Source organism: Anas platyrhynchos, chromosome 14, assembly GCF_047663525.1.
Source record: "Anas platyrhynchos isolate ZD024472 breed Pekin duck chromosome 14, IASCAAS_PekinDuck_T2T, whole genome shotgun sequence".
NCBI classification, from domain to species: Eukaryota; Metazoa; Chordata; class Aves; order Anseriformes; family Anatidae; genus Anas; species Anas platyrhynchos.
This window is the reverse complement of record NC_092600.1, coordinates 16,498,999-16,526,486: the sequence shown is the minus strand read 5'-3', so window position 1 is coordinate 16,526,486 and position 27,488 is coordinate 16,498,999. Positions and strand designations below refer to the sequence as shown.

The 27,488-nt window shown below is 37.9% G+C and overlaps 1 protein-coding gene across 9 annotated transcripts in view; it reads left to right on the top strand.

Moving 5' to 3' along the window:
• Positions 1–27,488, top strand: part of TENM2 (teneurin transmembrane protein 2) — a 1,606,114-nt gene that overhangs the window by 1,231,144 nt on the left and 347,482 nt on the right. For 2 of the 9 annotated variants that reach the window (XM_072044663.1, XM_072044662.1), the window contains exon 1: positions 24,098–24,755. The exons of the other annotated variants lie outside the window; for them this stretch is intronic. In XM_072044663.1, the coding sequence (XP_071900764.1) occupies positions 24,710–24,755 (46 nt within the window). In that variant the 5' untranslated portion in view covers positions 24,098–24,709. Of the gene's footprint in view, positions 1–24,097; positions 24,756–27,488 lie in introns of those variants that run through there. 9 annotated transcript variants of the gene reach the window in all.

The window sequence follows — 27,488 nt, the reverse complement described above, 5'->3', positions numbered from 1 at the left end:
GGTAGATTTATATCCCAGTGTTTCCACGTCCCAGCACACAATGCTCATAGCATAGTTTTTAACAATCCATTGTACCTCTCAACCTTCCCAGAGGCTTGTGGGTGATGAGGGATGTGATACACCCACCAGTGCCATGTCTCTTGGCCTAGGAGGTGACCAAATTGTTTTGGAAATGACTCCCATTGTCGGACTCTATTCTCTCTGTTGACCATGTCGCCACAGCACTTGTCTTTCCAGGCCCAAGATAGTGTTTCGGGCGGTGGCATGGTTGACTGAATATGTTTCCAGCCACCCAGTAGTTGCTTCTACCATGGTAATAATGTAACGTTTGCCTTGGTGGGTTTGTGGGAGTGGTCCAATGTAGTCAATCTGCCAGGCCTCACCATATCGAAATCTAAGCCATCTCCCCCTATTCCAGGGAGACTTTACCCTCATGGCTCGTTTGATTGCAGCACAGGTCTCATGCTGATGGGTAACCTGTGTAATGGCCTCAATGGTCAAGTCCACCCATCACGAGTCCATCTGTATGTGGCATCCCTCCCTAGATGTCCTGATGTTTCATGGGCCCATCGAGCTACAAACAGCTCACCCTTACGTCCCCAGTCCAGGTCCACCTGAGCTACTTCAATTTTCAAAGCTCAAAAGACCCAACTTTGTGTTGGGTCTGTCTGGGGCGGAGTTACCTTTCCCTGCAGCAGCCCAGCACACTCAGTGAACTTGTATGCAGGTTTAATCCATAACATACTGATCTGGGTTGTGTCCCTATCGCTGTCTATTGAAGAAGTTGGCTTTAGTGATGTAAATGAACGTTTCATTGCGTTGTTAGAAGTATCACATAATGTTTGTTAAGGAAGAAATAGTAATTAAAGGTAGAGGGCATAGCAAGTGAAGTTGACATGAATATGTTTACATCAGTAAGCAAACATTTAAGCAAGTTCAGAATTTGCCCCTGAATATCAGTGTCAACAATAATGTGATGCTTTAATTAAGAAAGTTAGATAATGGTATCAAACTAACATGAAGTCTAAAGTATTGTATAAAGATAAATAGATATTGGTGAACTAGTTCTTCCACTGAATATTTATAAAATAAAATCATACCATATTGGCAGAAAAGTCATTATCTATTTCAGAGGCACCTTTGGGACTAATACACTGCCTAACTTCAAGCTGAAATGAAGAAATTTCATAAAAAAAAAAAAGTGTAGTGCAAAATTGTAGCTTCGCATGCCATGTATTACCTTGTCTTTTAGTCTGGTTCTTAGAACTTGCCTTTTATTACCGTTTTAATCATTTTGATCAGTATTATTATAATCACAAAATGTCAGCCTGAGGAAAGTGATAATGTAGTCATTATTATGTTTCAATGTCACCTTTTTCAATTCACACTTAGGTATCATTTAAAATTTCTGTATCAATGCAGTGATTAGATAGCATTTGTGATATGACCACTGTTTACAGGTGAGTACTTAAAATAAGACAGCAACTCAGTAGTCCTGTTCAAAATTAACTTCCTCATCTGAAGTTATTCAGCTCTGTCACCTGATTATTTTTTTTATTTTTATTTTTTTGAAACTTGTTCCTGGATCTAAATATTACTATTCTGATAGATAAATAACTTTGTTTCATCAAATGGCATCAGTAGATGTCCCTGGCATTTTGAAACAATTTTCTATGAATGATCAAAAATAGATAATGTTTAAATATCTGTAGCATAAATTTATAAGTTACTTTTCAGAACACTGTTACAGTTTAACTACTCTAACATTCCAGAAGCGTTTGTATAAATGACCAGCTGATAAACTAACCTGAGGTTCTTAATATCTGCTTAGGAAGAAAACTGTTTCATCATTTATATTTTATTCCAAATACATTTGAAATGAGATAAACTTGGCAAGATGATTCAGAAATGTAAAGGATTATTCAATACTATTCTGCATTCTTCGTTTCAGTGCAATAAAGAGAAACGATTAAGAAGAGGGACCAGTTAATGCAGCATAAAAATGATGCATGAAATGTGACATCTCTTTAACATTGAGAGAAAACACTTCCTTCCATTGAGTGCTTTACACTAAATGCAAAATATTGACACAGCCCTATTATGCCAAACAATAGTCTTCTTTCAGAAAGATAATTTTATAGAAGGGGTAGTATCATGTGATCTTATTAATATTTATGAAATATGATAACAGAAAAAAGGGAATTGGGATAGCACTGCTATCTTTATAGACCCTATCCATTTCAGCTTCAAAATGTTTTTCATTTCACACATCAGACACTAATTAGCAAATATCTAATTAGTGTTAGAAGAGTAATCGCTCATGGGAGTTGTTGAGGCTTTGAGCTTTCATGCATGCAAAAGTAGTGCCACTTTAGGTACGTTTGTTAAGGTACAGTAACTTTAACTTTTTTTTTTTTTTTTTTTCTGAACTGCTTGAATTAAAATAAAAAGCCAAATTAAGCTCCAATCATTGGGGTTGGGAGAATGACTGTATTGCTAAACAGTTAGGGAAGACCCAGAAAAGTAAAAATATAGGTATTTTGAAACTTCTGCAGATGCTGGTATATAGAGTAGACGGAACAGAATGTAATATTAATTTGACTTGTTTTTACTTTCCTGGAGGAAAAATGTCTGTAATGTTTCTGTTTACAAAGTAGCTAACTACATCTATCCTGAATCCTCTGAAAACAATGAAGCTAGGGATGGAATAGATGGAATAATCAAAATGCTTTGGGAATACTGCCATTTTGAAGTTTTACAGTTCACATATGTCATGTTGATAAGTTTATTGTTATTATAGTTAATTATTAACAGTTATGGGTTTTGTTTGTTTCGTGGTGGTGTTTTTTGTTGTTGTTGTTTGTTTTTGTTTGTTTTTTTTTGTAAGAGAGACCTATGAGAGAATTCTATGTAAAGAATACCTGCCTGACTTAATATAAGCGGGAGTCCAATTTTTAAAGTAAACATACTGTAGGAATTGAACCTATGACAATAATCTTAAGGATAAAATACTGTTTAAATATGCAACAAAATACTAAAAAGTACTGGAGGACTGACAAGTTAGGCTTATTTGATGATACAGGATTTGCTAACAATGCAACCATTCTGAAAATGAAATGTCTGTTGACTTTCTGAAACTTTCTGAAAATGAAATGTCTGTTGAAATGTCTATTGAGTCGGAGTGCCTTGCAATTCAAACTTTTAAACATTTTTTTATAACTGTTTACTATCAATTCAATTTAAATTTAGAGATAATGTAGGTTCAGAACGTAGCTCTCAATGCATGGAGAAAAAACAATTTGTCTGTGATCTCCATTAAATGGTTGTCCATTTTGGTGGAAATGGCTTGTACTGAAGTTTCAACTGTCCTTAGTGTAATGTTTCCTCCAAATGATGCAGTATTTGCACAGTATCAAGTAGTTACACTAACCAGAATCTGGTTCCTAAAAATCGGAGTAGTTGAGTAGTCTATTGTGTCAAACAGGGTGCATGGAAAACAGATGAAAATAAATAGCACAAAAGTTAGAATTGGTGGGTTTTCTTCCATTTAGGCAGTCAGATCTGCACGAGGCTTACACCTGTATCACAAATCTATTAATAATGTCATCAATATGTCAACAGCACCTACTATACCACAGAAGTGATTATCAACTGCTTGATCAAGTGTCAGCTTTTTAAAAATCTTATCCATTGTACTGCTGAGCAAAGTATTTATTCTCAGTATTCAAAACCAGTCAACTCTTAATTCTAGGTTTTCATTATATGCTGCTTTCTGTCTTAGCTTCTCTTTGAGATCACTGCATATTCCTAAATCACTGTCATTGAATACAGCCAAAATTTTCAAACGTGAATGAAAATGTAAGTGTAAAAAACAGTGCTTTTATTTTAAAGACTGTGTGAGGACTTCATAGAAATTTTGGAAAAAAATCTGAGGTCTTGAAAGAGACCTCTGAATAATGAAATATAGTTAGGAGATAATATTTCTCTGCATTGAATCCATGAAAATAGGAAACAATTGTAATTTCAGGAAGCTTCCTTGCCCAGCCTAACAGCATTACTGATCTGCTGCTGTTCCTTAGAATTTAAGGGGGCATATCAGCACATCTTTTTCATCAACAAAGTGCTGCAGAAATAGTTTACATAATGGCAAGTTTTCCATATATTGTGACTTTTCAACTACTGGTTACAATAATGATATTGAGCTGGTGTATGCAGTTTTTAATCAGTCAGCTGCCAAGTGTTTCTGCAGGAAAGGTAAGTGTCATCAGCTCCATTTTCAGATGAGAACTTTGAGGAGGAGGGAAGCAAAAGACTTGAAGCAAATGTGGGAATACAACCAATTTTTCCACCTCCAGGCTGTTTCTCTAGTCACCAGTCCTCACTACTGTTTTATCTGCACTAGAAACAGATAAGACTACTAGAAAGTGTTTCTGAATCCTACTCTAATATTAAAGTGTGTAGTGCTGTTTTTAGCTCAATAATCTTGCTTTAGAGATCTTCCTTGTTTTTAAGACTGTAGCTCGTCAGGAACTGCTATACGATCTGTAGAATGCATACCACATTTTAGCACTTTGAGCTCCTTAATAAAGACATTTCTGTTTAGTTTGACTTTAGTAGATGTGTGTGGAAAAAACACCACAAGGGTTTTCTTGCATTGAATAATATTTTTTGCTGGATTTTGGATTTCATTTCTGTGTTTGTTTAAACTTGGGGGGAGTCATTTCTTTTGCATTCCTCGTGTTTGTCAGAGCAGGACACGTTTGGCAGGACAGGATTGTTTTTATTCTTTTGGAGAACGTCTTAAAACACTAGTCTGAGGTGAAAGAAGAATCAGTTGATAGCGGGTATTTTGTAGGACTCTGTCTTTCTTCTTTCCTCAAAGACTGAGATAATCTATGTGTCAACTTGAGTGTCCTAATTTATAACTCAACACCCTTAGGCTTTATTCCTGCTCCCCTTCCAAGTAATTGACATGTCAATGAAAATGCAAGAGCAACCCCCCATGGGTAATAGGGATACTGAGACACTGCTGTTATCTTCTCTTCAAAGGATCTCTGGAAATGCCTTCAATTGATCCATTGCTGAATGCCATCTTTTACTTTGTGTCAGTCCAGGAGCAAGAGGGTTTTCTTTTAATTGAGCCTTTTTTTTTTTTTTTGTTCTTTTTTTTTTTTTTAAACCAACATGCCATGTGTTACGTATGCAAAGATTTGTTGTTCTGTATTTATTATATACAGCAGAACAATATGCAAAATGAAAATAGTTGGTGTTGTTGAATCATTATTCTAGTCAAACCAAAAGTAGCAATAAGGAAAACCTTCTATACATACGAATGGTTTTCAGACTTTGTAAGAAGATTTCTGTTAACTTAAACAGATGGAGTGAAATTTGTAAACATCAGCTTATGGTAGGTTTTGCAGGTGTTTGACATCTGTCTCAAATATTCGATGGCATTTCCACACAGCCTAATTAGCATGTTCGAAAATAAAAAATGCATATATAAAGCAACAATGACCAGTTCATAAGTATGAACCGTAAGAATTTTTTTTTTTTTTTTTATCCCATGGGGATTAACTTCTTGTGGGAAAACTCTGCTTCATCACCACATTTTCATTTGATTTTTCTTCTTCCTCTTGTAAAGATACACTGTACAAAAATATAGTGTGCTTGATGTAGTGCCATAGCATACTTAATAGATTTAGGCAAAACAGTTCCTTTGGGATCATTATTTACATTATTTCCTGCTTTTTAGCTTGTAGTCTCCTTGTATTTCTAACCTCTCTCTGATATAAAAGCAATTTAATAAATTTCAAAACCTTTTTAATGTCACTTTAGGGTACAGCTTTACCAAACAAAGGAACTCTATTCCTTTTATTTGACTTTTCAATTTTGATTCTTGAGAAACTTGTTTTTGACTAATTTGAATGTACTTAGATTTTTTCTACTCTGTTTATTTTATGATAAAACAAGGACAAATATTTTGGGAATAGCCAATTAATTTTGTCTTCCAGAATTTGTTGGGTTATCATTAATACTAGTTAGCTTGTAGAAGTTATGTTTTGCCATATTATTCTTTAATCAAAAGTGGGACATATTCACAATTAACAGAAAATTTAAAAAGATTCAACCCAAATGCTTCTTTAAAAGAGAGGAGTTGAAAGTGAGTCAGGGTAATGAAATAACAGGGTAAATACCTTGGTAAAAGGCGACTTGATAAGAATCTTGGAGAGCTGAATATTGTTGCAGAGGAAGCATGTGTTCCATTTTGAAAACTGTAAATTTTAAGTCTGTATACTAGTTCACAAATACTTTGTCTTGCAACAATATATAGATCACAACTAAAACAGTGTAGCTTACATAAGCATATAAATCAGAGAGAGCAATTACAAGTTCCCTTTCATGAATTGTATTTGTCTCATATCTAGTAAGTATGTAACTATAATTGATCCTCATTGTTTAGAGACCGAGTAGCCTTAGCAAACTCACTTTGTACTTTAGCAATAGGTTATCAAGCTTGTCAGTTGAATGGTAGTTGTTTTTTTTTAAATGAACAGTAACTATTTCCTGACCTCCCAAGTAATTTAATCAATTTATTTTCTATTTCCTCTTCCATAAAATGGGAAAAATAATAATACATGCAAATTCAATGTAAAAATGCAGAGAACAATTTTTGCCAGTTTTGAGATCCAGAATGCCTATATTCCACTGTGTTGTACTGGTTAGAGAAGATTTTCTCCACTGTTTTAAGCTTCTTTTATGCAGTGCAACCCACTGAAGTCATAAAACCATCAAAAATGTTTATGATGGTGACTGAATTCCAAAACTTCCTAAAGTTGTAGGTAACTGTGCTAGCAACAACAGCTGTAGTTAAGTTATAATTACTCCAGATTCTTCTACAACCAATGCATAACCAGAATGAAACTGTGTTTTGCAGGTATATATAGAGTTTAAAAATATACTCAACATTCAAAAACTCTTATTTAGGATATGCAGAGCAAAATAAATAAATAAAAAATAATCCTAGGTCCATACTTAGCCATATGATAAGATTTGGAAGACTCTGTGTGGATTTTGGGAGAGCATCTAATTTATTTCTCTCATATAAATTAAAATTAATGCTTATAACATACAGTCACAAATAATTTTCTTTTATTCCAGACTGTAATGTAAATGATAGTGTATCAGTTTTATTATCCCTGGATGTGTTTACTTGCTTGATCAGAATTACAACCAGGTGGTACCATCCCCTCACAATAATTTTACTTCCCTTTGAATGAGAATGGCTCATTTGAAGTTTGTGAAAGACATATCCGTATGGAATTCATAAGATTTCATGTTGTGATACAGCAAGAAGGCTTGCTAGAAATTGCCTGTTTCAGGCTGATGATGCAAAACTAGACATCTGTTAAATTAACATCTATCTAACATTTTTGCCTTTCAGTCAAATGTATTCAAAAATTTAAATCTTTTTTAGCTGTCAAAACAATCTGTCACAAGATATTTATTTTTTTGTATAATGGGTTACTTAAGGAAAGCAGCATATGGTTGAATGAGCTGCACCTATGCTGCAGCTTTCCCAGATCTCTACTACCTTTAAACTACTGGATAATATAAATACTTTAATGATTACTTTTTAAAATCTGAATAAGTAAAGCAGAACTGTATATGTTAAATATATAAGTATGTTAAGTATATACTGTATATGTATAAGTTATTGGATCCCTTTCAAGTTTCTCTTTAAAGAGGAAAAAGAAGGAAAGAAAAAGAAAACCAAACTTCTAATGTTAATTTTGTTTAAAATCTTAAAAATGCCCTCCTGCCTTTTTGTCTTATAACAGTCCATAGGATGATAAATATACTTTCCTGCAATAAATTAGAGCGTGAACAACGCTGTATTCACCTACAAGTTTGTCTCTTTGCTTAATTTAAGACATTGATTACTTCTGACATAAAGGAGGATGTAATAACACATTATCAATCACAATTATGTATAATTTTAATAACATCGGTAATAATGGATCCTAATAATGACCAAAACAAAAAAGCCTTCAACACAATATTTACTGCTGCATTGTGCTGGATTCCATCAAAATATGGCTTGTGTACCTTGCTAACATACATGGTATGCTCTTTAACCCTTTCAATCATGGCATGGTCTGCCCTGTCCTACCCTGCAATAATATAGTAATCCTTGCAATAATCCTGCCCTCATTAAAGTCAATGGGACTGCTGCATCTAAATCAGTGAAAACTACATTGGCTGCTTATTTTATTGTATTTTCTAATAGATATATACAATAGAATTCTGATTTTAGAGCTGTTTCATTTTTTTCTTTCAAACAGATTTATTTGTGTACATTTTTCCTACTTTTAGGTTTTGATTTATGTTTGCTTGAACAATGGGTTTTTGTCTTGCTTTGCTTTTTTAAGTCCCATAGCACATAAAAAGCATGTGTGAATATGAGATACTTTGCTCTGGGAATAGTCAGTAGCTTTGTAGACGGGTGAGATTGGAAGTACTGAGGATGTGACATACTTCACCTCTGGGGAGACAAGCAATGTGTCACCCACACCACTACAGCCCTTCAGGGAACATCTTGTGTTGCTCATTCACAGTGTAGTTTTGTATTTCATTTTAAAGTGGGAAGAGCATTGTATAAAAATACTGCAATAAATCACTGTAATTCATTAGTTATTAATAGATATATTTTTTTTAAGTTCCCCAAAAGGATTATCTATGGGCTTCCATGTCAGTATATTTTCAGAGACACAGCATTTGAACACAGAGAACATATGGGGACATACACTGCAGAAGTCATTCACTTAAATGTCACTTTCATGTTAGATTCATCATCTAATTTTAATATGTAGAATGCCATGAATATGTTTAATTGTAATTTGCTTTACAGTAAGTTGTATTTCTTACTACTGACTGCAATCAAAAGACATGTATGTTAATTATATATATATTTTTTTTTGAAACTAGTTGCTTTCTTTTAGTTTTAAGAGATACGTTGTCTGTATAACATGCTCTAGAAACTTGAAGTTTTGAAGGGAGATTTTAGAAACAAGTTTACTTTAGTTGAGACTTAATTACAGTGAGATAAATGGTGCTAGTATCAGACAAACATTGAAATTAGAACCTTTCAGGTCACATAGTAAATGTTGCTAAAGCCCTGTTGACTCCAGTGGAGCTTATAGCATTTTTGGATTTGGGCATGTAAGAGTGAAAAACATGCCAAGCACACCTTAGCAGCACCAGGCAGCAGTACCCTCCTCTCCCCGCATCCACTCAGTGGTAGCCCTACCTACCTCCTCCCTCTCCTCAGAGAGCTCGCAGTGGGCTCGGAGCAGGATGGGTGCTGCTCAGGTGCACCAGCTGGCATGCTTGCAGTAGGCCTAATGCAACAGGCAGTCGTGAATTGCCTTCAGTCATGTCAAAACCCTTCTGTCAGGAGGGACAACAACTTTGGACCCTTTTCTGTATTCATCTTGCAGGTTTGGTGAAGCTTTGAGGAACTTCAGACCATTGAGAATCCATGACATTTGTGTGTAACTAGCTAACTAAATATTTCGAGGAGGGACTTACAGATAGGCAGATTTCCTCGGAGTAAAAATGTACCAATGTTAGTGCTTGATTTCTAAAGCCATTACAAGCTCAAAAGAAAGGAATTTGGTCTTCATTATGGAAACTATAATTTCCTTTTCCTCTTCATTACTGCTACTGTGTCTAGTCTTTAAGAGTCATAAAGTACTTTGTGCAATAATATTAAAGTATTGATATTTTTAGGTGCAACAGACTGTGACAAGCCTGAGCATGAGCCTTGTCTTTTCTGGGCAGTGGCACATTGGCTATAACCTTTAGCAAAGGTGATAATGATCTTTACAGCCTCAGAGCTTTACTGAAAGTCTACTGCTGGAACAGGAAAAGTAGGTATTTGTGTGAATCTTTAGAGTTTTCTTTGTATGGGTTTTTTGCTTGTTTGTTTTTCTACATTGCTTAATAAAATGAAATCTCTGCTTTTGTTTGATATGCTAATAGCAGTCCCTTTTTGTTTGTTAGGGAAATCCTGATTATGTTCAAGCACTCCAGGGCTTTATTCTGATCTGACATTGCTGTAAGTGAATCAACTAATCCTAATGTCCTGTGATGCAAGTGCTGCCAGTCAGACACCTAAATATGAAGGGTCATTAGAAGTCTTCAGTTCACCAGTGCCAAGCCATACCTTCTGTCCTGGGTTGCTGCTGCACCGTGCACACTGCCATATCTCGTACTCTCCCTGATAACCCTTTGCCTGTAGCTTCCTCTTTGCCTTCCTCCCACCTCTGCAAAATCACAGAATCACAGAATCATCCAGGTTGGAAGAGACCTCCAAGATCACCAAGTCCAACCTCTGCCCTAACAGTAACCAGTCCTCCACTAAACCATATCCCTAAGCTCTACATCTAAATGTCTTTTAAAGACCTCCAGGGATGCTGACTCCACCACTTCCCTGGGCAGCCTGTTCCAGTGCCTAACAACCCTTTCAGTTAAGAAGTTCTCCCGAATATCCAACCTAAACCTCCCCCGACACAACTTTAGCCCATTCCGCCTCAGCCTGTCACCAGGCACGTGGGAGAACAGGCCAACCCCCACCTCGCTACAGCCTCCTTTAAGGTACCTGTAAAGAGCAATAAGGTCACCCCTGAGCCTCCTCTTCTCCAGGCTGAACAATTAGAGCTCCCTCAGCCGCTCCTCGTAGGACTTGTTCTCCAGACCCCTCACCAGCTTTGTTGCCCTTCTCTGGACCCGCTCAAGCACCTCGATGTCCTTCTTGTAGCGAGGGGCCCAAAACTGAACACAGTACTCGAGGTGCGGCCTCACCAGAGCCGAGTACAGGGGGACGATCACCTCCCTAGCCCTGCTGGCCACACTGCTTCTTATACAAGCCAGGATGCTGTTGGCCTTCTTGGCCACCTGAGCATACTGCTGGCTCATATTCAGCCGACTATCAACCAATACACTCAAGAGAATCTGCTCCATGAGCTTCCCTGGCACTGAGGTCAAAATGACAGAACTATAGTTCCCTGGGTGTACCCTCTGGCCCTTCTTGTAGATGGGCATCATGTTTGCTAGCCACCAGTCGACTGGGACCTCCTCTGATAGCCAGGGCTGCCGATAAATGATGCAAAGCAGCTTGGCCAGCTCCTCCGCCAGTTCTCTCAGCATCCTCGGGTAGATCCCATCCAGCCCCATTGACTTGCGTACATCCAAGTGCCGTAGCAGGTCGCCAACCATTTTCTTGTGGATTATGAGGGCTACATTCTGCTCCCCATCCCCTTCCACCAGCTCAGTGTACTGGATATCCAGAGAAAAACTGCTCTTGCCGATGAAGACTGAGGCAAAGAAGGCATTAAGCACCACAGCCTTTTCCTCATCTCTTGTAACTAGGCTTCCCTCTGCATCCAGTGAAGGATGGAGATTCTCCTTAGTCCTCCTTTTTGTGTTGATGTATTTATAAAAACATTTTTTGTTATCTTTAATGGTAGTAGCCAATTTGAGCTCCAGATGAGCTTTGGCCTTTCTAATTTTGTCCCTCCACAGCCTCGCAACATCCTTAAAATAGGATAAAAAATGTACTATTGGCTAAAGACAGATTTTTCTGAAAACTCTGGGAAACGGTCAGTGTGGGTTTTTTGCCCAGATTGAAACTGAGAAGAACATATCACCGCTAACTGTAGCTCAGCACTCCCTGCTACCTACAGCTGGAATTACACGTGTTCTGAGCTCCAAGCTGCACCTAACAGGTATATATATTTTCACCGGTTGGCTGCCCATAAGCACCTGGGCAGACTGGATAGGATGTGTTGTCTTTTAGCCACTGGCAGGCCGATCAATGGATTTTTTTTCTCTTGCTAACTACAAAATTGTGCTGGCTGTGTTAGGAAATACCATTTCAGCTAGGGAATAAACAATGAATACAATAAATCCCTAAACCCTCCAATGTTCAGAAGGATAGGTGATGTTTCTTTAGGCATAGTTATAAAAGAAATCTGAAGAGCAAGAAATGATTTTATAGTGTTTTTACCTTAAAACGGGAAATGGGATGCTGGCTTTCCCTTTATCCCTTTCTTCTGTTTTTGTCTTTGTTTGCTTGTTTGTTTTTACTAAGTACTGATCTGAAGAAGCAGATTTGGGGAGCACTGTGCCGAGAGCAAAAGGATTATTTTAAAGACTTGTTGCTCAGTGTTGTTTATAGGAGTTTTGTGTTCCAGAAGCCTTCTAAAGTCATCAATGATTCACTTCCTTACTATATTCATATTTGCTAGAATGAAACCTTGTTCTGTCTTGAGGATAAAAGTCCCTTAAAGTTCTTTACCTATTGCAGTGGTTCCCAGTCTTTTCTAGGTGAAACCTTACCAGAGAAAATTGGCAGTGATGTTTCTCCCTGGATCTAGCTTAGCATCTTATTTTCACCAGGACTCCTGTTTCTTTCTCACTTCTACCTCTGTGTCTCAGGATTGCTGTGACTGCTTCCTTGGTTGTCTATGCTGATACTCACTGGCTCTGCTACAGCCCGAGAGCAGAACAAGCAAGTCACAATGCTAGGTCTAAATGCATCAGACTGACTCTAAGTGAGGCTTTTGAAGGCATTTCAGAACATGCTTGCTAGCATAGTCTCCTTCCAGCATTTTCTTTTTCTAGCATATTTTCCATGCATTAAGACTTATAAGTTGGCTGAAGCAAGATGCCATGCCATGCCCTGCCTGTCATATAAGCATCATGCCTCAGCAGGTGAGGAACTGTTACACTTGTGCATGTGGCATTCGAAGTAATTACGTTCATAATCATCTTTGGGAATACATGAATATCGTTTTCTTATGTGTGTATTAGGTTAACACGTTGCCAAACAATCATAATGAGCAAATTTAAAATTTTGTGAAAACATTAGTTATTAAACCCTTAAATGGCCCTATAAGGTATCATTACCACCATTATGTTGACCACATGAAAGATAATTCTTTTCCATGTTCCGGCAGTGAATCACAAACTGAGATGTAATTTGAACTCCAGAGCTCTGGTTTCAGATATGGCCTTTGCATGCCTTAACAAACCGACTCCCAGGAGTTGAATGCAACTTTTCTGGACAATAAAAATATTATCGATTACATTTTTTTTCATGTCATCACACTAGAGATGAGTTATTAGTACTAGCCATGTGGTTTTTTAGGGTGTGGTTTTTGTTACTGCAAATCACATTTTTTGGATCTAGGATGACTTTTGTAAGTATATTAGTAATTGTAACCTTAGATACTGTTTTGTGCTTTCAAATTACCGAAGCAAGATATTATCTGAAAAGTGAAAGGCTATGTTCAAATGCTGTTGAAAGTTAAACCCAAGTGGCAAAGAAATGTCATATGTAGTTGATTACAATCATGTTTCTGTATAGGATGTTATTTTTGTATATTGCTCTGGTCTGTATATAACCATTAAGATGGAGTTGTACATAGTAATGTGTTCAGATTCTAAGGAATTCATTTGGCCTGTATGTTATAATTTTTATTTGTTGTTTCACTTCAGAACAGCATATGGAGTCATTATCCACTTAATAAATGAAACAGATGCAACTTTCCTTTCAACTTGGTGACTGTTGGTGTAGGCAGCATCTATCACCTGTGCAGACTGAGAAATGGAGGTGGAGGTTCTGTCAGGGCTCTCATTTCTGTCTTCTCCAAGGACAGCTGTCTGTTTTTTTTTTGTTTTGTTTTGTGTTTTTTGTTGTTGTTTTGTTTTTTCCCTCCCTCTTATTTTCTTACTGCCTAGAGTAATGAACCTTCCCTAGGAATGTATAGGTGATGCAATGGCAATGTCCGCTTGCACTGGTAAAGAGAGCAGCACACTCCTGTCCCTTATGGCCCATGTGTGTAATGTTCTTCAGTGTATAATGGCTGGCACATTGCATGTGTGAGTCTGGGAGGTGCATGTGAGAAAGTAAGAAAGATGTAACCGAGGAAATAAGTTCAGTGTAGTTTGAGGTCATAAGGGAACTAACTAGCTGAGGTAAGATTCCATGTAATTGCTTTCCTTAAAGATTGCAACAGTTGAATATTGAATGAGCTCGTTGTAGCCAGAGCAAAAACATTTCAATGTCTGCACATTGTTCTTTGGAATATGTACTGATTCTGCATGTCCCTGTCTCCCTCTGTTGTTCAATTTCCTACTCTTTTTTTTCTGTGCTTTTGATGTGTTATGTATTTGAATCATAATCAAGTGGCTAACAGTGCAGCTATATTTAAATAAGGTGTTATTTGATTATAACAATTTGAAGCTTTTAGTTCTGATCGGACTCATTTTTTCACTCTGCAGTGATGTAGTTAAAAATTCACTGGAATCCTGTTTTAAAAATTCTTCATCTAAAGTGAAAACTATATACCTTAATTGTTCATTCACATTAGTAGCAGCTATCATCTGCATTAATTTTGTTTTTTATGCATGAGCAAAGCTCACAGACTATACCAGTAGAGGATGTTATTTTCTCAAAGAAAAAAAAAAAGAAAAGATCTGTTTCTACAGGCACCTACAGCATCAGCCCTGTCACGCTGATGGCTGTGGCTAGACAGCATTGCCATTAGCGTTAGCCCTTTGGCATCGCTTTTTGATCAGCAAGCTCTGCTGAGCTCTTCCAGTATTCCTCACACATTGCAGCCACAACCGGTATCCAGAGGGTCCCTGCTCTCCTCTTCGTGGAGCTCTCTCTCACTTCAGGCATCGCCAGCTCTGGTTTATCTCAAAGACTGCCCTTCTCTCTTGCCATCCCTTAGGAGGGCCTTCTGGCAGTGGCGCCCAGCTCCACAGCGTTTCAGGTGCTGCTTCACACAGCCACGACACCAAATAGTTCTTGAGTTCATCTGAACTGGCAGGCCGGGCCATCACCTAAGAAGGTCATGGGTTTGTTCATGCCTTTGCCTTCCTCTTCTGGTACAGACTGTTCATTTTTTCTTCTTCCCCCTAAAATCTAGGTTCTAGAACCCTGTCCTTCAGGGCTGTGGCAGGGCCACCCCACTTCTCCCTCACCCCCTGAGGTGAGTGTGGCCTGCAGCGGGGCGGGTGGGAGGCGGTGCAGGGCAGTGTGTGGGCCGGGAGTCTCCTCCGGGAGGGCACTGGGAGTCAGGGGCTTCCTCCACAGCCAGGCTGAGCTTGTACATTGTGCATTTAAATCTGAGTTAAAAAAAAAATAAAATAAAATAAACAGCCACCCAACCAAACCAAAGCCAGGACTTTCCTGAGAAATCCATCCTTCCCTTTTCCTAAATCTTCAGATGGATGCTGAGTTCTCTCTAGTGCCAAAGTGCAGGCCAGGAGGCAGCGAGGTGGCAGGGGGAGCCTTGATTTCTTTCAGCCTGACCCCCGGGCATCTGGCAGGGTTATCAGGGTGATAGAGGGACTGCTCCAGGAGTCCCAGCGCTCAAGTCTGTGCTGTGACAGAGGTTAAAGCCTCCAGAGTGACGCCTCCAGCCTCCCAGCCCTCCATGTAGATATGCCCATGCGGCTGCCTGCAGCACACTTGTAACAGCCTGACGGGCAAAGCAGTGGGCATGTAGCTCAATAGCTTGTGCACCATGTCCTGCTTACTTGCTGTGCGATAAATACTGGATGTCAAAATAAAATTTATGAATGTGTGACAGGTTAGTGATAAACACAACTCTAGTATGGTACGTTCAAGTGTTCCGTTAAGCTTATGTGTAGGGATAGGTCAGTCTCACTGATTTACCTTAATATACTTCACCTACTTTACCTTCTGGGTAAGAAAGTTTCCAGGTGTGTTGTTGTGGAGTCCCTGTGTGGTAGGCTAATTTCATGAGTTGCACTGAGACCTTTGAGCAAGGTTCTCTGGGTACAGGTGAGCAGTTCCTCACTCCCCATTCCCGTAGCTGAGGTCTCACCATGGGTACTGCATGCAGTCCAGACTCCAGCTGGTCGTTTCACTGCGTGTAGAGCTGTTTAGGGATGGCACCTCACTCCAGAAATGCAAGGCTGTCGATTGATTTTGCACGGATGTTATTTCAACAGCATATGTAAGGGAGATGTATGCGTCTTTATTGCCGGGGGGTGTTCCTGAACTAACTTTTTCTTCTTGCTGCCTTTATGGTAAATGCTTGCTTTCTCTTGTGAGTTTTAAATGTCAGCAGATTTTGAAAGTATTTCAGTAACACTCTTTCATTGCTCTTGAAGGATTTCTTAAGAAGGGTATAGAAATGTTTCCATTCTGGTGAATAACAGAACATGAAATAGAATTACTTACGTATTGAATCATACATTCCCTATGATGATTGGGTTTGGTTAATTTGTATCAAACTAAGAAGCATTTTAAAAATAAAATTCATGGTATAATTTGTTTCATCACACTTTTTTTTTTTTTTTCTCATCTTGGACATGTATTGTTTGATGTCAATTGACTATCTGTGAATTTGGTTAACAGATAATCTGTTAGAGCTGAGACCAAAACTAGGTGATACAGTAGAGGTAAGAATAGCAACAGAATGTTTAAAACATCCTTTATGATCCACATATTGCATGATTAAGTTCACATCCTTTATACTAAAAAAAAAAATCATAACAGCATAGCATTGTTTTACATGATTATAGTTGTTTTGAAGTTTTAATCAGCAGAAAATGTGGTATGAATAAGAATTAAGGTTATATAAACTTTCATTAGGGATCCAAACATTTCCCCATTGAGGTCAATAAGCACAGTTTTAATGGAGTATTGGGGATGAAAACAAGCTAAAAAACTAAGAATTTTTTAATGCAATGATACTCCTCTCTGATCTCTTCGACTGCAGTTCTCTTACAAACCAGCTGTTATCTCTAAATACTCCTCATAGATAGGGGAACTGACAGAGAGAGGAAGTACATTGTAAAGTGCACTAAAAGAAGATATCAGGAGGCTCTGGGAAGGAGGAAGTGGAGGCTGTTGAACAATTTGAACATTTATAGCCTCTGGCTATATAGTCTGGCATATAGTCTCTGGTTTTTCCCCAAGACCAGGGCTCTTAAATGTCATGCTTTTGGTGTTGCGCATTAAGATGAGCACTCTCCAGGAAATGTGTGGTGACTCTATTATATTGTATAGTGTAGTTCATATCTAGTCTTGGCAGCTTCCAGAGGTTTCTTAGATATTCAGCATCTGAAATTGTACTGTTTTATCCCACATTTCACAAGTAAGCATCAATTTTTGGAAGGAGAGAGTTGTCGGATAACTCAAGTTTTGAATTGCTTCTGTGATTTTCAGTTTTTAACATTCTCTCCTGTGGTAATGGTTATAATAAACTGATTAGCTGAAAAATGTTAAAATTAAAAATAGTTGACAGTGGTTTTTTTTATATAGCAACTTTTTCACTCTGACAGAAACTCTGTTTACTGTAACGCTTTAGCTCTGATTTTTCTGAATTCACAAAGTTGAAGAACATTCCAAATAGCAGCAAGATAGTTCTCCAGTTCTCCACTGACACATTCTCAATCAAGTTTCCATGGAATCAAAATCTGTATATTCTGAAGAAGAAAAGATTTAGGGGAAAAAAAAATGTTGGGTGTTATTATTACATGTTGTTTGTGTTTTAATACAGCACGTTACTTGTTATGAATATTTTAAGAGAATGAACATATATAAAAGGCTTATCTTGCTATTTATAATGTGATCTGGTTATATTTCAGTTGTCTTAAAACCAAAACGAAAATATGCCTTTATTTTTTTTCAATTTTTAATCATTCTAATTTGTAATATTTTTGCTTTTTATAGAACTTTAGGTATTTATATGCTTTATGAACATTTCTGACGCTTTTCAACAGTTCGCTTAAAATGATGTCTTAAAGTTCTCAAAAGTCAATCGTGTCGTGTTCCTGCTGTTCTCAGCATTCTAAGCAGTACTTCACATTTACAAAATTTTTTTTTACTCTCCTCCTTCACTGTGCATTCTCTGTTTCTGATGTGACAGAGATAAAAGACAAGAACAGGTGTTTTGTTTCATACCAAAGGTTAATCAAAACAAATATCCCATGTCTGATGAGAGCTGATGGCATGCCAAGAAATGTGTTTTAAGGGTGTTTTTATTCACCATGTCAAGCCTTCTTGATGGAATTTTATTCTGTGCTTTGAACCAAAGCAGACGGATTGCAAACCAGGCTTTCTTGAAGCTACCCACTTTTATTGTTGTTGTTGTTATTATTATTATTATTTAATTATCTAGTTTAGTCATAGTATAGATACAGCATGAAACTGTTTAAGAAAAAAAAAAAAGGCTTATAATTAAGTCTCCACAAATATTCATGCAGCATGAAGGGGTTGTGCCATTGTTTATATACAGTATTGTTAGGGCATTGCTTGTAGAGCAAACTGCCATGTTTCTTACATTGCCACTTCTGTGGTAATTGGTGGTGGTGTGAAGTTAAAATGTATATCATGGGTGCAAAAACTCAAGTACTTCAGAATGGTCTAGGAGTCTCTTAGAGGTAAGTGGAATTTTAGATGTTCTGTTGCAGGACGTGGCTATTTTGTGTCAGCATTATGTGAGACAGTTTCAAACATTTCCTGAATTCACAGGTGTTTGTTAGTTGTAGGGTGAGGCCTAACCCTGTAAGACGTTTGCATTGTAAATAATGGAAATGGGAGTACTGGTGTGAAAAATATGGATCAATGTATAAGTAAACAGGAGCAGGTGTTAAAAAGTAAAGCCTTTGTCTGTGTTTCCCACTTCTTTTACAGTACCCTGCATTAGAGGTGGAAACCCATTTTTCTCTTTTCACCTTGAAACTTAATAATAATAATTATGTATATTTTTTAATTTCTTATCATTTCTTACGGGCTTATTTTGTCATCTTAGGGAAGTCTTCCACATTTGGAAGAATATTAGACATCTTTGGCACATGGCACAGATCAAGCTCAGCTCCAGGCAAATCAGCAACTCTTTGGATGTAGGCATAACAACAGCTGATTTAAGGAGGTTTCTGGGTTTGGTTCTGAGCTTCCACATTATCAAGGAAATAAGACTGTTCCAAGACAAGCTCACAAAATGGCCATGTTTTTTACCAGCTCTGGTTATTAGGGAATGACAAGGGTGGCATTTTCGTTTGTTGACATAATTCTTTTTTTTGGCATCCATATCATAGGTGTAAGTATTATCATAGGAGCAATGTATGGAGCATCTGGAATTGAACTCGTAGCAGAAATAATCTGAGAATGGAAGGCTGCCTGAATATAGGTCAGGTTAGTGCATAGGAAACCAACACATCTTCAAAGCTGTGGCTCAGAGAACTACGGAATGCTCAAGGGTATACTTAAGGCATGAATGTTGCATATTAATTGAGAGGACTGGGCAGAAAACTCAGTATTGTTCAGGTAAGTGTATTGCCCAGTACTCTAAAATGAATTGTATGGTGGGTGTGTGATGCTATGTACTCTATTGTAGAGGTGTAGATCCTTACTTCACAGAGAGAGCTTAAATTACCTAGTAGTGAAGAAAATCCTTTATGGGCCATATAGTTCCCTCTTGGACAGTGGCCTTGGTCTTTGCAAGCAAAACATCTCTGCACAGTGTGACAGAGCTCTCAGTCCATGCTACAGGAATAAAACGTGGCAGGCAGCCCCGTATGTACCTGTAGGTAAGTTATTCTTTCCATCTGTAAGGTTAACTGAGGCACAGAAGGCTCATACGAACTGGCTGCCATAGGTATAGATGAAGGTAATTGGTTTACTGTTGTTTTAAAAGTGTAAATCTTATGTGAGAGATATTTTAGAAATTGTACCAATGACAGCCTTAACAGACTCTAGCGTGTCACTGTGTACAGAGCTACAGCTGGAGAAAAAAAATTGTAAACAGAAATGAACTAAGCAGACAGCAGTGTAAGTTGGTGTAACTGAGGTCTGAATTTTGAAATGTCATTTTTATCTGTATTTCTGTATAGTTTTACATGTACATGTAAATGCAATGGGAAAATTTACATGTCCTTTTGAATAAGTGTTCCTGAATAATCAGAAACATACAGATTATTTCCTGTTATAGTTGTTCTTCAAGTAAAAATTACAAAAGTATTGTTTGATTTCCATTCATTCATGAAATAGCTGATTTCATAATAAATTAACACTTTATGATAGAGAGAAAACTAACACCTAACTTTTAGTGTTATATTTTAGTTGTTATTGCTTACTGAGCTAACAATAATAAGGATCAAAGATTATTTCAGTAGCTGTTTAGACATCTTTATGACTCAGAGTCAAATTATCAGCTGCTTCTACTGGAGGAGTTCTTACTGGTGTTTTCTCTTTGTTTTCTTTGCATGACACTTTCTTCAATAGTATATTGCTAGTAGTTGCACATCAATTCATTCAGCCATGCATGTAGTGTTTGGACCAAATGGAGGTTGTAAAGAATGTTAATTTATTATGATGCTGTCACGTGTATTCAGTTAGGCTCAAAAAGCGGTATTTAGGTGGTTTTATAATTCATACCAGCTACAGCTTTGTGTTTAACTTCACTGTGCTAGGAGATTACACGTAGCTCATGTGTGTTCACAGTCCTTAACTTGTTCCTCTCACTAATTAAACTGATGGTGCTTTTTCTACCATGCCAGTTCATCTTTTGTCATAAATTGGACACTGGGACGCAGAATATAGACAATATAAGACATAAGATATTTTCTGATACGCTGTGCCTCTCTTTTAGAGCTTGTGCTATACAGTTGTATTTCTTTTGAGTGAACAGCTCATGGTCTAGGGAACGGTGGCTGGGGAGGGATGAAGTGCCTCACAGTGCCATTCTGCTTTTGTAATGATTGTGGTTTAAGAGGATGATCCAAAGGTGTTATTGAAACAAGGATTGCGGGGGGAAAAGGCAATATGTTTTATTAAACCAACAGATGTAACTGGAAAAAAAGAATAGATGCTTTCAGACACGGTCTTTCTTCAGGTCTGAAACAGAAGAAACAAAAAACAAACAAAAAAAAATCAGTTCTGTGTTCATGCTATCCAACTAGGTGATCGGTAAAGAAAAAGTATTTGCTAGATGTAAGTACAGGCGGATATTGGAAAGGGGCTGTGGTCCGTAGCTCCTCTGCATGGCCAGAGGCTTTCAATTAGCTCCAAAGGATATATAGAGCATGACTCTTTCTGTCCAGTAGTCCCTTTAACAGTCCCTCGACAGAAGTACTTTTGTTATCGTTTGCTGCTGTACTTCCCCATAATTTGTTGTCATGACACTCTGTGTTCTAGATAAAGCTGTTGATGCGGTTTGCCAGCAGGAGGGGTGCAGGGAGAGGGATTCACGATCAGTTAACCAGTAAAATGTTTTGAATGTCAGTTATGTTATTTCTTCACTATTCTGTTATTATGCAAGGAGTATGGGTTTGCATGCAGGCTGCTTAAACCCTCGACCTAAAACAAACCGAGGAATGGTCCAACTTTGTAGCAGAGTGGAGAAGTAAGGGATCAGGAGGTGTTCTGTGATTCGAGTTGTGTTGACTTAGTTGGATGGGATTGAGGGAAAACTCAAATTAATTGTTGGAAAACTCAAGTTGTTTTGTTTGTAGTGGTGAGTGTATAGAAAGGGGCTGGAAATCAATTATTAGTACCTCTGCACAAAATAGCATGACTAGTACGTTTAGTTGTGTAGTTATTCTGTAACATTCAGTGGTGTGGTTTCTGTACCTAGTGGAGTACTGCTGGAGGAAGCTCAAGGAGAAGCACATTTCATTGCAGTAAAATAGTTTTTGTTTTGATGTTAGCCAAGACCTAGCCTGTCTTATGGAAATGTCGCCAGTTTGTAGAATAACTTACTTCCGTAGGAGAACAACTTGCTTTCCTCACTGGAGCTGTCAGGATTTAAGCAGTTCAGTGTCCAAACATTTTTAGTTCAAACACAAGGTCAGTTCTCGTAGAGAAGAATTTATTTGGTAGTACATGAGCTTATGCTTCATTTTAGCCACTCGATCTTGTGTCTTTTTTGAAAAGGGAAGAAAAAAAAAACACCCTGTATGCATGATTTCAAGCTTCTTGTTGACCTTGAATGTATATAGAGATTTTTGGTTGCATTGTGAATTTGTTGATAAGCCTGTGAGAATGAAGAGATACTTCTAGAAGTGTACATGCATGGTTTTGGGTTTAGATAATTGTCATAAATATAACCTAGCACACTGTAAGGTACATAGAAACTGCTTATCAGGGCTACCATGATAAAAGGGAAATAGGAACGTTTTTTTCCCCTCAGTTTTTCCCTCCTTATTATTACTCATTTTACGGTAAGTGACCACAGGCATGTGTATATGCATGCACATACAGAAGGAGTGAGCTTCTTATGGGAACTTGAGACCTCTTTTTTATCTTCACGTGTTATTTGCCTTCATGTCTGAGAGAGAAAATAGCAAGCTTTTAAAGCAGCTGCATTGCTTAAGCTAGATCCCTTACAGCAGCAGAGCAGTAACAAATACTTGATATAAATTACACTGCAAAATGCTCTTCTACTGGGTCAGGCTAAAGGTGTATTGGTACTCCATGGGAAAGATGTGCAAATGCCCAGTGCCCATATGATTATTTTTTTCTTTATAATTAAGAAATCACCTGAGCTTATGTGATGGTGGTTGCTAAAGATTCATGAGAATCTGATTTTAATGGATCTGTATTTATGAGGGTGTATTGCCACCCCTCAGGGGACAAAATGATAATTTGAAACACTAAAAATCGCAAGTTTAGAAGTAAGTGTGGGGCTTGGGGCAGTCTTCAATCTTCAGCTTTACAAGAAATACAAAAACTGGACTGTGCCTGCCCAAAGCTTAATGTGTGGGTTTGTGTTGAGGTTCTTAACACTCTTAGAGAAACATCAGTTCTTGAAAACCTTCTGGCACAGTAACAACAGCATTTAAGTATTCAGGGTTGAAATTGGTTGTTGATTCCTTGATAATCATTTGTGAATTCACCTTCATAACCTCCTTTCTAGAATTGGGAAATCCTTACAAAAGGAGGTAGCAAGCTGTGTAGAGCTGTTAACACTTTTTTTTTTTTTTTTTTTTAAAACAAACAAACAAAAAAAGCATTTAGGTACCTTTATACCAGGGTGCCTAAAAATACCTCTACGTGACTTGCCTTAACTAACATAGAGGTGTGCTGTACATTTGAGCTCTGGATCCAGATTTCCAGCATCTTATGCCACTGACATAGTCCTTCCTTTTCCCTAGCGGAGTTGAGATGCTAGGATCCCCAGGGAGGCCCAAACAGGATGCTGCAGCAAAGGGAAAATGCATTGTGTCTTTCAGGTTTGTTTAGCTTTCTGCTGTCCCCTTAACCTTACGTCTCCGTGTGACAACCGAGTCTGACGGAGCTCGCGTTGGCTCAGCAGGCAAGGATGGTGCCTTTAGCCCAGACGACCCATTGGCAGGGGGCCAGCAGCCTACTGGGCTTGGCCTGAACATGATATAAACAGAGCAAATGGAAGAAGCTCTTCTAATGTTACAAATCCTGTATATATAAAAATATGTATTATAAATAATAATAATACAAACCTGATCCTTCATGAAAATGAGCCCTACTTGTATGAGGATTTACTGTGGGGATCTTTTCTAAGTGACTAGGAGTTCATAATTTAATTTGACATTCTAAATTTAGTACTTAGCTTGTAATTGCTTTTTCAAAATCCTAAATCTGATTCCATCTTTGACTGATTCCTTTAAAAATGTTAGTTCTGGGTCACTTTTTAGTCTCCTCCCACTACTTAGTGCAACTTCGTGGTGAAATAACAAGGTGCCTAGGAGAAAATCTCTGTACTACCTCTTTTCTGAAACAGATTTATCAATGCTAATATGTTTTGTTGCTATGAAAACTCAGTTATCAACATTAAACATTTGTTCAGTCATTTGTTTATCGGTGGCAGTTTGTTAGGAGTTATAAGTGGAATTCCATCTGCCAGTTAAACTGTATCGTAAATTGCTGTAGCAATTAGCAGCTCCTGGGCTGGCGGGGGTGGGGGCCGGGGAGGGGTTGTCTGTCCTAATGGGCACAGGAGCTGAATTGCACGTAAATGCACCCCTGGAAGGTGGCTGAGGGCGATCTCAGGTACACTGCTCACAAGCGTGCCAGTCGGGCGCAAACAGGCACACATTGTGATTATCTCAGTTTTCAAACCTGGAAGAGACAAGAATGTGTTGCTAAATGAGAGAGGCAGTATGTCGTGCTCGCCGAGATAAAAACAGAAGCTGCCAGACACTTTGGCTTTATTCTGTGAATCCTCTGCTTCCAAACTCTCCTATCTTTTCTCCATGCTCATTCTCCCTCGCATTCTCATTCTTTCTCTTTCTCTTTCTCTTTCTCGTCGCTGTCTCGATCTCTCTCTTATTGTTCTCTCCCTCTTTTCCCGTCTTTGATGCACATACGTTGTCACATTTCATTGACTCTCCCCTCTTCTCTGTTCTTACACTTACGCCTAGTGGTGCTTTAGCCAGAGCTTGCAGCCTCTCAGGCGAGTTTTAGTCATGTGTGAAGCTCAGTTTGATCGAGCGCTCCTTTTCTGCCTTTTCACTCTTGCAAAAGATTAAAAGGTGGCGTCACATCGCTCCCCTGCTCTTTCCCGCAGGAGGGACTTAAAAGGGACAACAAAAACTAATCACTTTCAATACGCGTTTTCTTGCAAAAAAAGGGGACTTAGCTGTGCAATTTGAGGCTGGTGGTGAGGATTGGGAAGGCTAGAGGATGCTTCATACTGCTAACAAGGGAAGGAAGCCTTCAACTGAGGCAGGTAAGAAGTGCCTGGATCCGGTGTTTCACAGAGGGGCTTGATCGGAGCGGTAGGTTTTCAGCAGATTTTTCAGATATTGTAGCTGAGGAAAGCAACTGCAGCAAGAGGCAGCATCGGTGCTGTATCAGATTCCTTTTGTTTAAGATTTAAAGTATGTGCTGTAAATTGAATTAGAAATGGCTTTGCAAAGAAGCTGTATTCACACTGAATGATTTTTTCCTGTTTCTCTGTGTATCAAAATAAAACAGAGCTGGCTTTTGTGAGAGCTGGACTTCGCTTAGGGTTAAATTCAGTGCTTGAATGTGAACAAGAAAAGCTTTTCAGTCTTATAACCTTCTAGAGGCTTGGCATTCTGCAATTTGGTTACAGCAGCTGAACTGAAAATTAATTGTACTTATTTGCTATTGATTTGCTAAGGTAAAATCTAGCATTGAGTTTAGGTCTAGGTGAATATGGTTTGTTTGCCTGGCATTTCATCAGATGAATAGCTATACCCTTTTAGCCATACTGTAGAACCTATTTCATGTTTATGTTTTGTAAATTGAGATTAAGTACCATCCTGAATGAAATACGTGACTAAAACTCATAAACTGCATCTGTGTTTAGTAAAGCAATCACCAAATTAGAATAATGGATTTATGTCAGTTGTCAAATGGAGTTAACTCTGAAAGTGCTGTCCACAAGTGCACTTGGATTACAATAAAGGGCTTTCTGTTTAACAGTTATTGAGAGGGGCTAATTTATCAGGCGAAATGTCTGAACTTAGGTCTTAGGTACCATCTTCTTAGGTACCATAAAATTATATAGCTTAGTGTATTGTGGTTTGGGGAAACGTGTCCTTTTATTCTCTATAAAAATGCATTAAGGCTATAGAGGGATTCCAAAAGGAAAAAAATATATATTTGTAATTTTAAAATGTTACATGCTGGTAAGTGCTTTTTATTCACAAGTGAAATATTTAGCTAGTGGGACTTCTGTGTCTGGTCTTCGCTGGCTTTGGTGCTTTTTCCCCTCCCTAGATTTCTGTGCATTTACAGTTGCTGTCTGTGTGAGCAAACTAGGACCGAATAGAAGGAGGGGATTCTGTGAGCAGCAGTGTTCTGAATTCATTGTCATAGTGGAAAGTGAACAGGCATTCAAGGATAGTTAGACCTTTATTAGGGTTTTAAAGGAAAGCAAACAATATTGCAGTGATGAGAGTTACTTGTAAAAGTACAGTGCTAATTAACTGACTCTGAAAGCGGAGCTAGGAAAAGCTAACTTGATATTATAAGCTGTCAGAGTAAACATTGTTTAATAGGTGGATTTTAGAGTTGCAGACCTACAAATAGGCACACTGCAGATGGAAATTAATACATTTACTTGAGAACTTTTGTCTTCGTGCAAGTTTAGCCTAATGACTCAATCCTGCATGCAGATCCATGAATGCACAGTGCTATGTACCTTGTAAAAAGCAGTGGCAGTGCTTTCTGTGTACGTTCGCAGTAGCTGATTTTACAAGATAGGCAGTGACAAGCCACCACATAGCTGAATGGGATCAAGCCCCTAGGGAAGTCTAGTCTCCCATCAGTGTGCAGGGACTTCATGTGTTACTACTTCTACCTTCAATGGCAGTTACTCTTGTATATTCATCCTCATATAAAGGGAAAGATTTTTTCTGAGGATGTATAATCAGACAAAAGAACCTGTAAATGTTTCACTGATTTATAGTGGACATTTTTATTCTGTAATGCCAGTTTTGTTGAGTTTCTGGCATTGGTATTGCACCTCTTTCTCTCCTTTCAAAATTTTTCTACATGTTCTTCCAAGCTCCTTTGATGGTTCAGATCTGTTTAACTGCATGTTGGATCAAAATGAAATTGAGGAACTTGTCCAACAAAAATGGAAGTCTTGGATGTAACATGGTATTGTAAATGTTATCTTGTGACTTAACCGAAGTAAATCTAAGTGTAAATGGTAGATGACTTTCAACTTGAATTTCTCATTTAAAAAAAAAAAAAAAATTGTTCCTTATGAAATGGCAGGAAACTAGGAGGTTGAAGGCGAGCTAACTTTGAGCCCAGAATTCAGGATCTGAATTGCAGATCATTTCTCTCTCATTTTGGCATTTGCTAACTCTGCCCTACTAGATTTTAAATGAGTGATTAATATAAATAGCAGCATTTTACTGATGTTCCAGTAGATGTTGCTGGAGAGCAAAGCAAAGATTACTTGATAGAGGAAAAGAAATGCAGTGAGATTACAAAAGCCAAAGAAAAATCTCAAGGTAAATGATTATACAGGCTGTTGGTAGTTTAATAATATGAGACCAATACATTTTTGCATCATCATCTTAGATTCTATTCAGTCTGAAGAAGTACATGTACTGAAATTGTTTTACTCATCACAACTGTGCTTTTATAGGTTTGTAGTTTTTACTTACCACTTTTAACATTTTATCGCTAGTACTGCCGTTGTTTCAGTTGTGTATTTTCTCAGATGAAGGGCTGAAAGATTATCCCTAAAAGCGTTACCTTGTTTTAAAAAGTTCACAAACTACAAATGCTCAATTATAAGTTAAGAAATGAAATACATCAGATCTCAAAATTAGTAGAATTCCAATGTAGCAAAGTTGCTTTCTGTTGAACAGCAAGAGGTTACCAAATCAACACATCATGCAATTAAAAAAAAAAAAAAGTGAATTAGTACATTATTTTTCTTAACTATGAACAATAATGACTTAACATCTTTTTT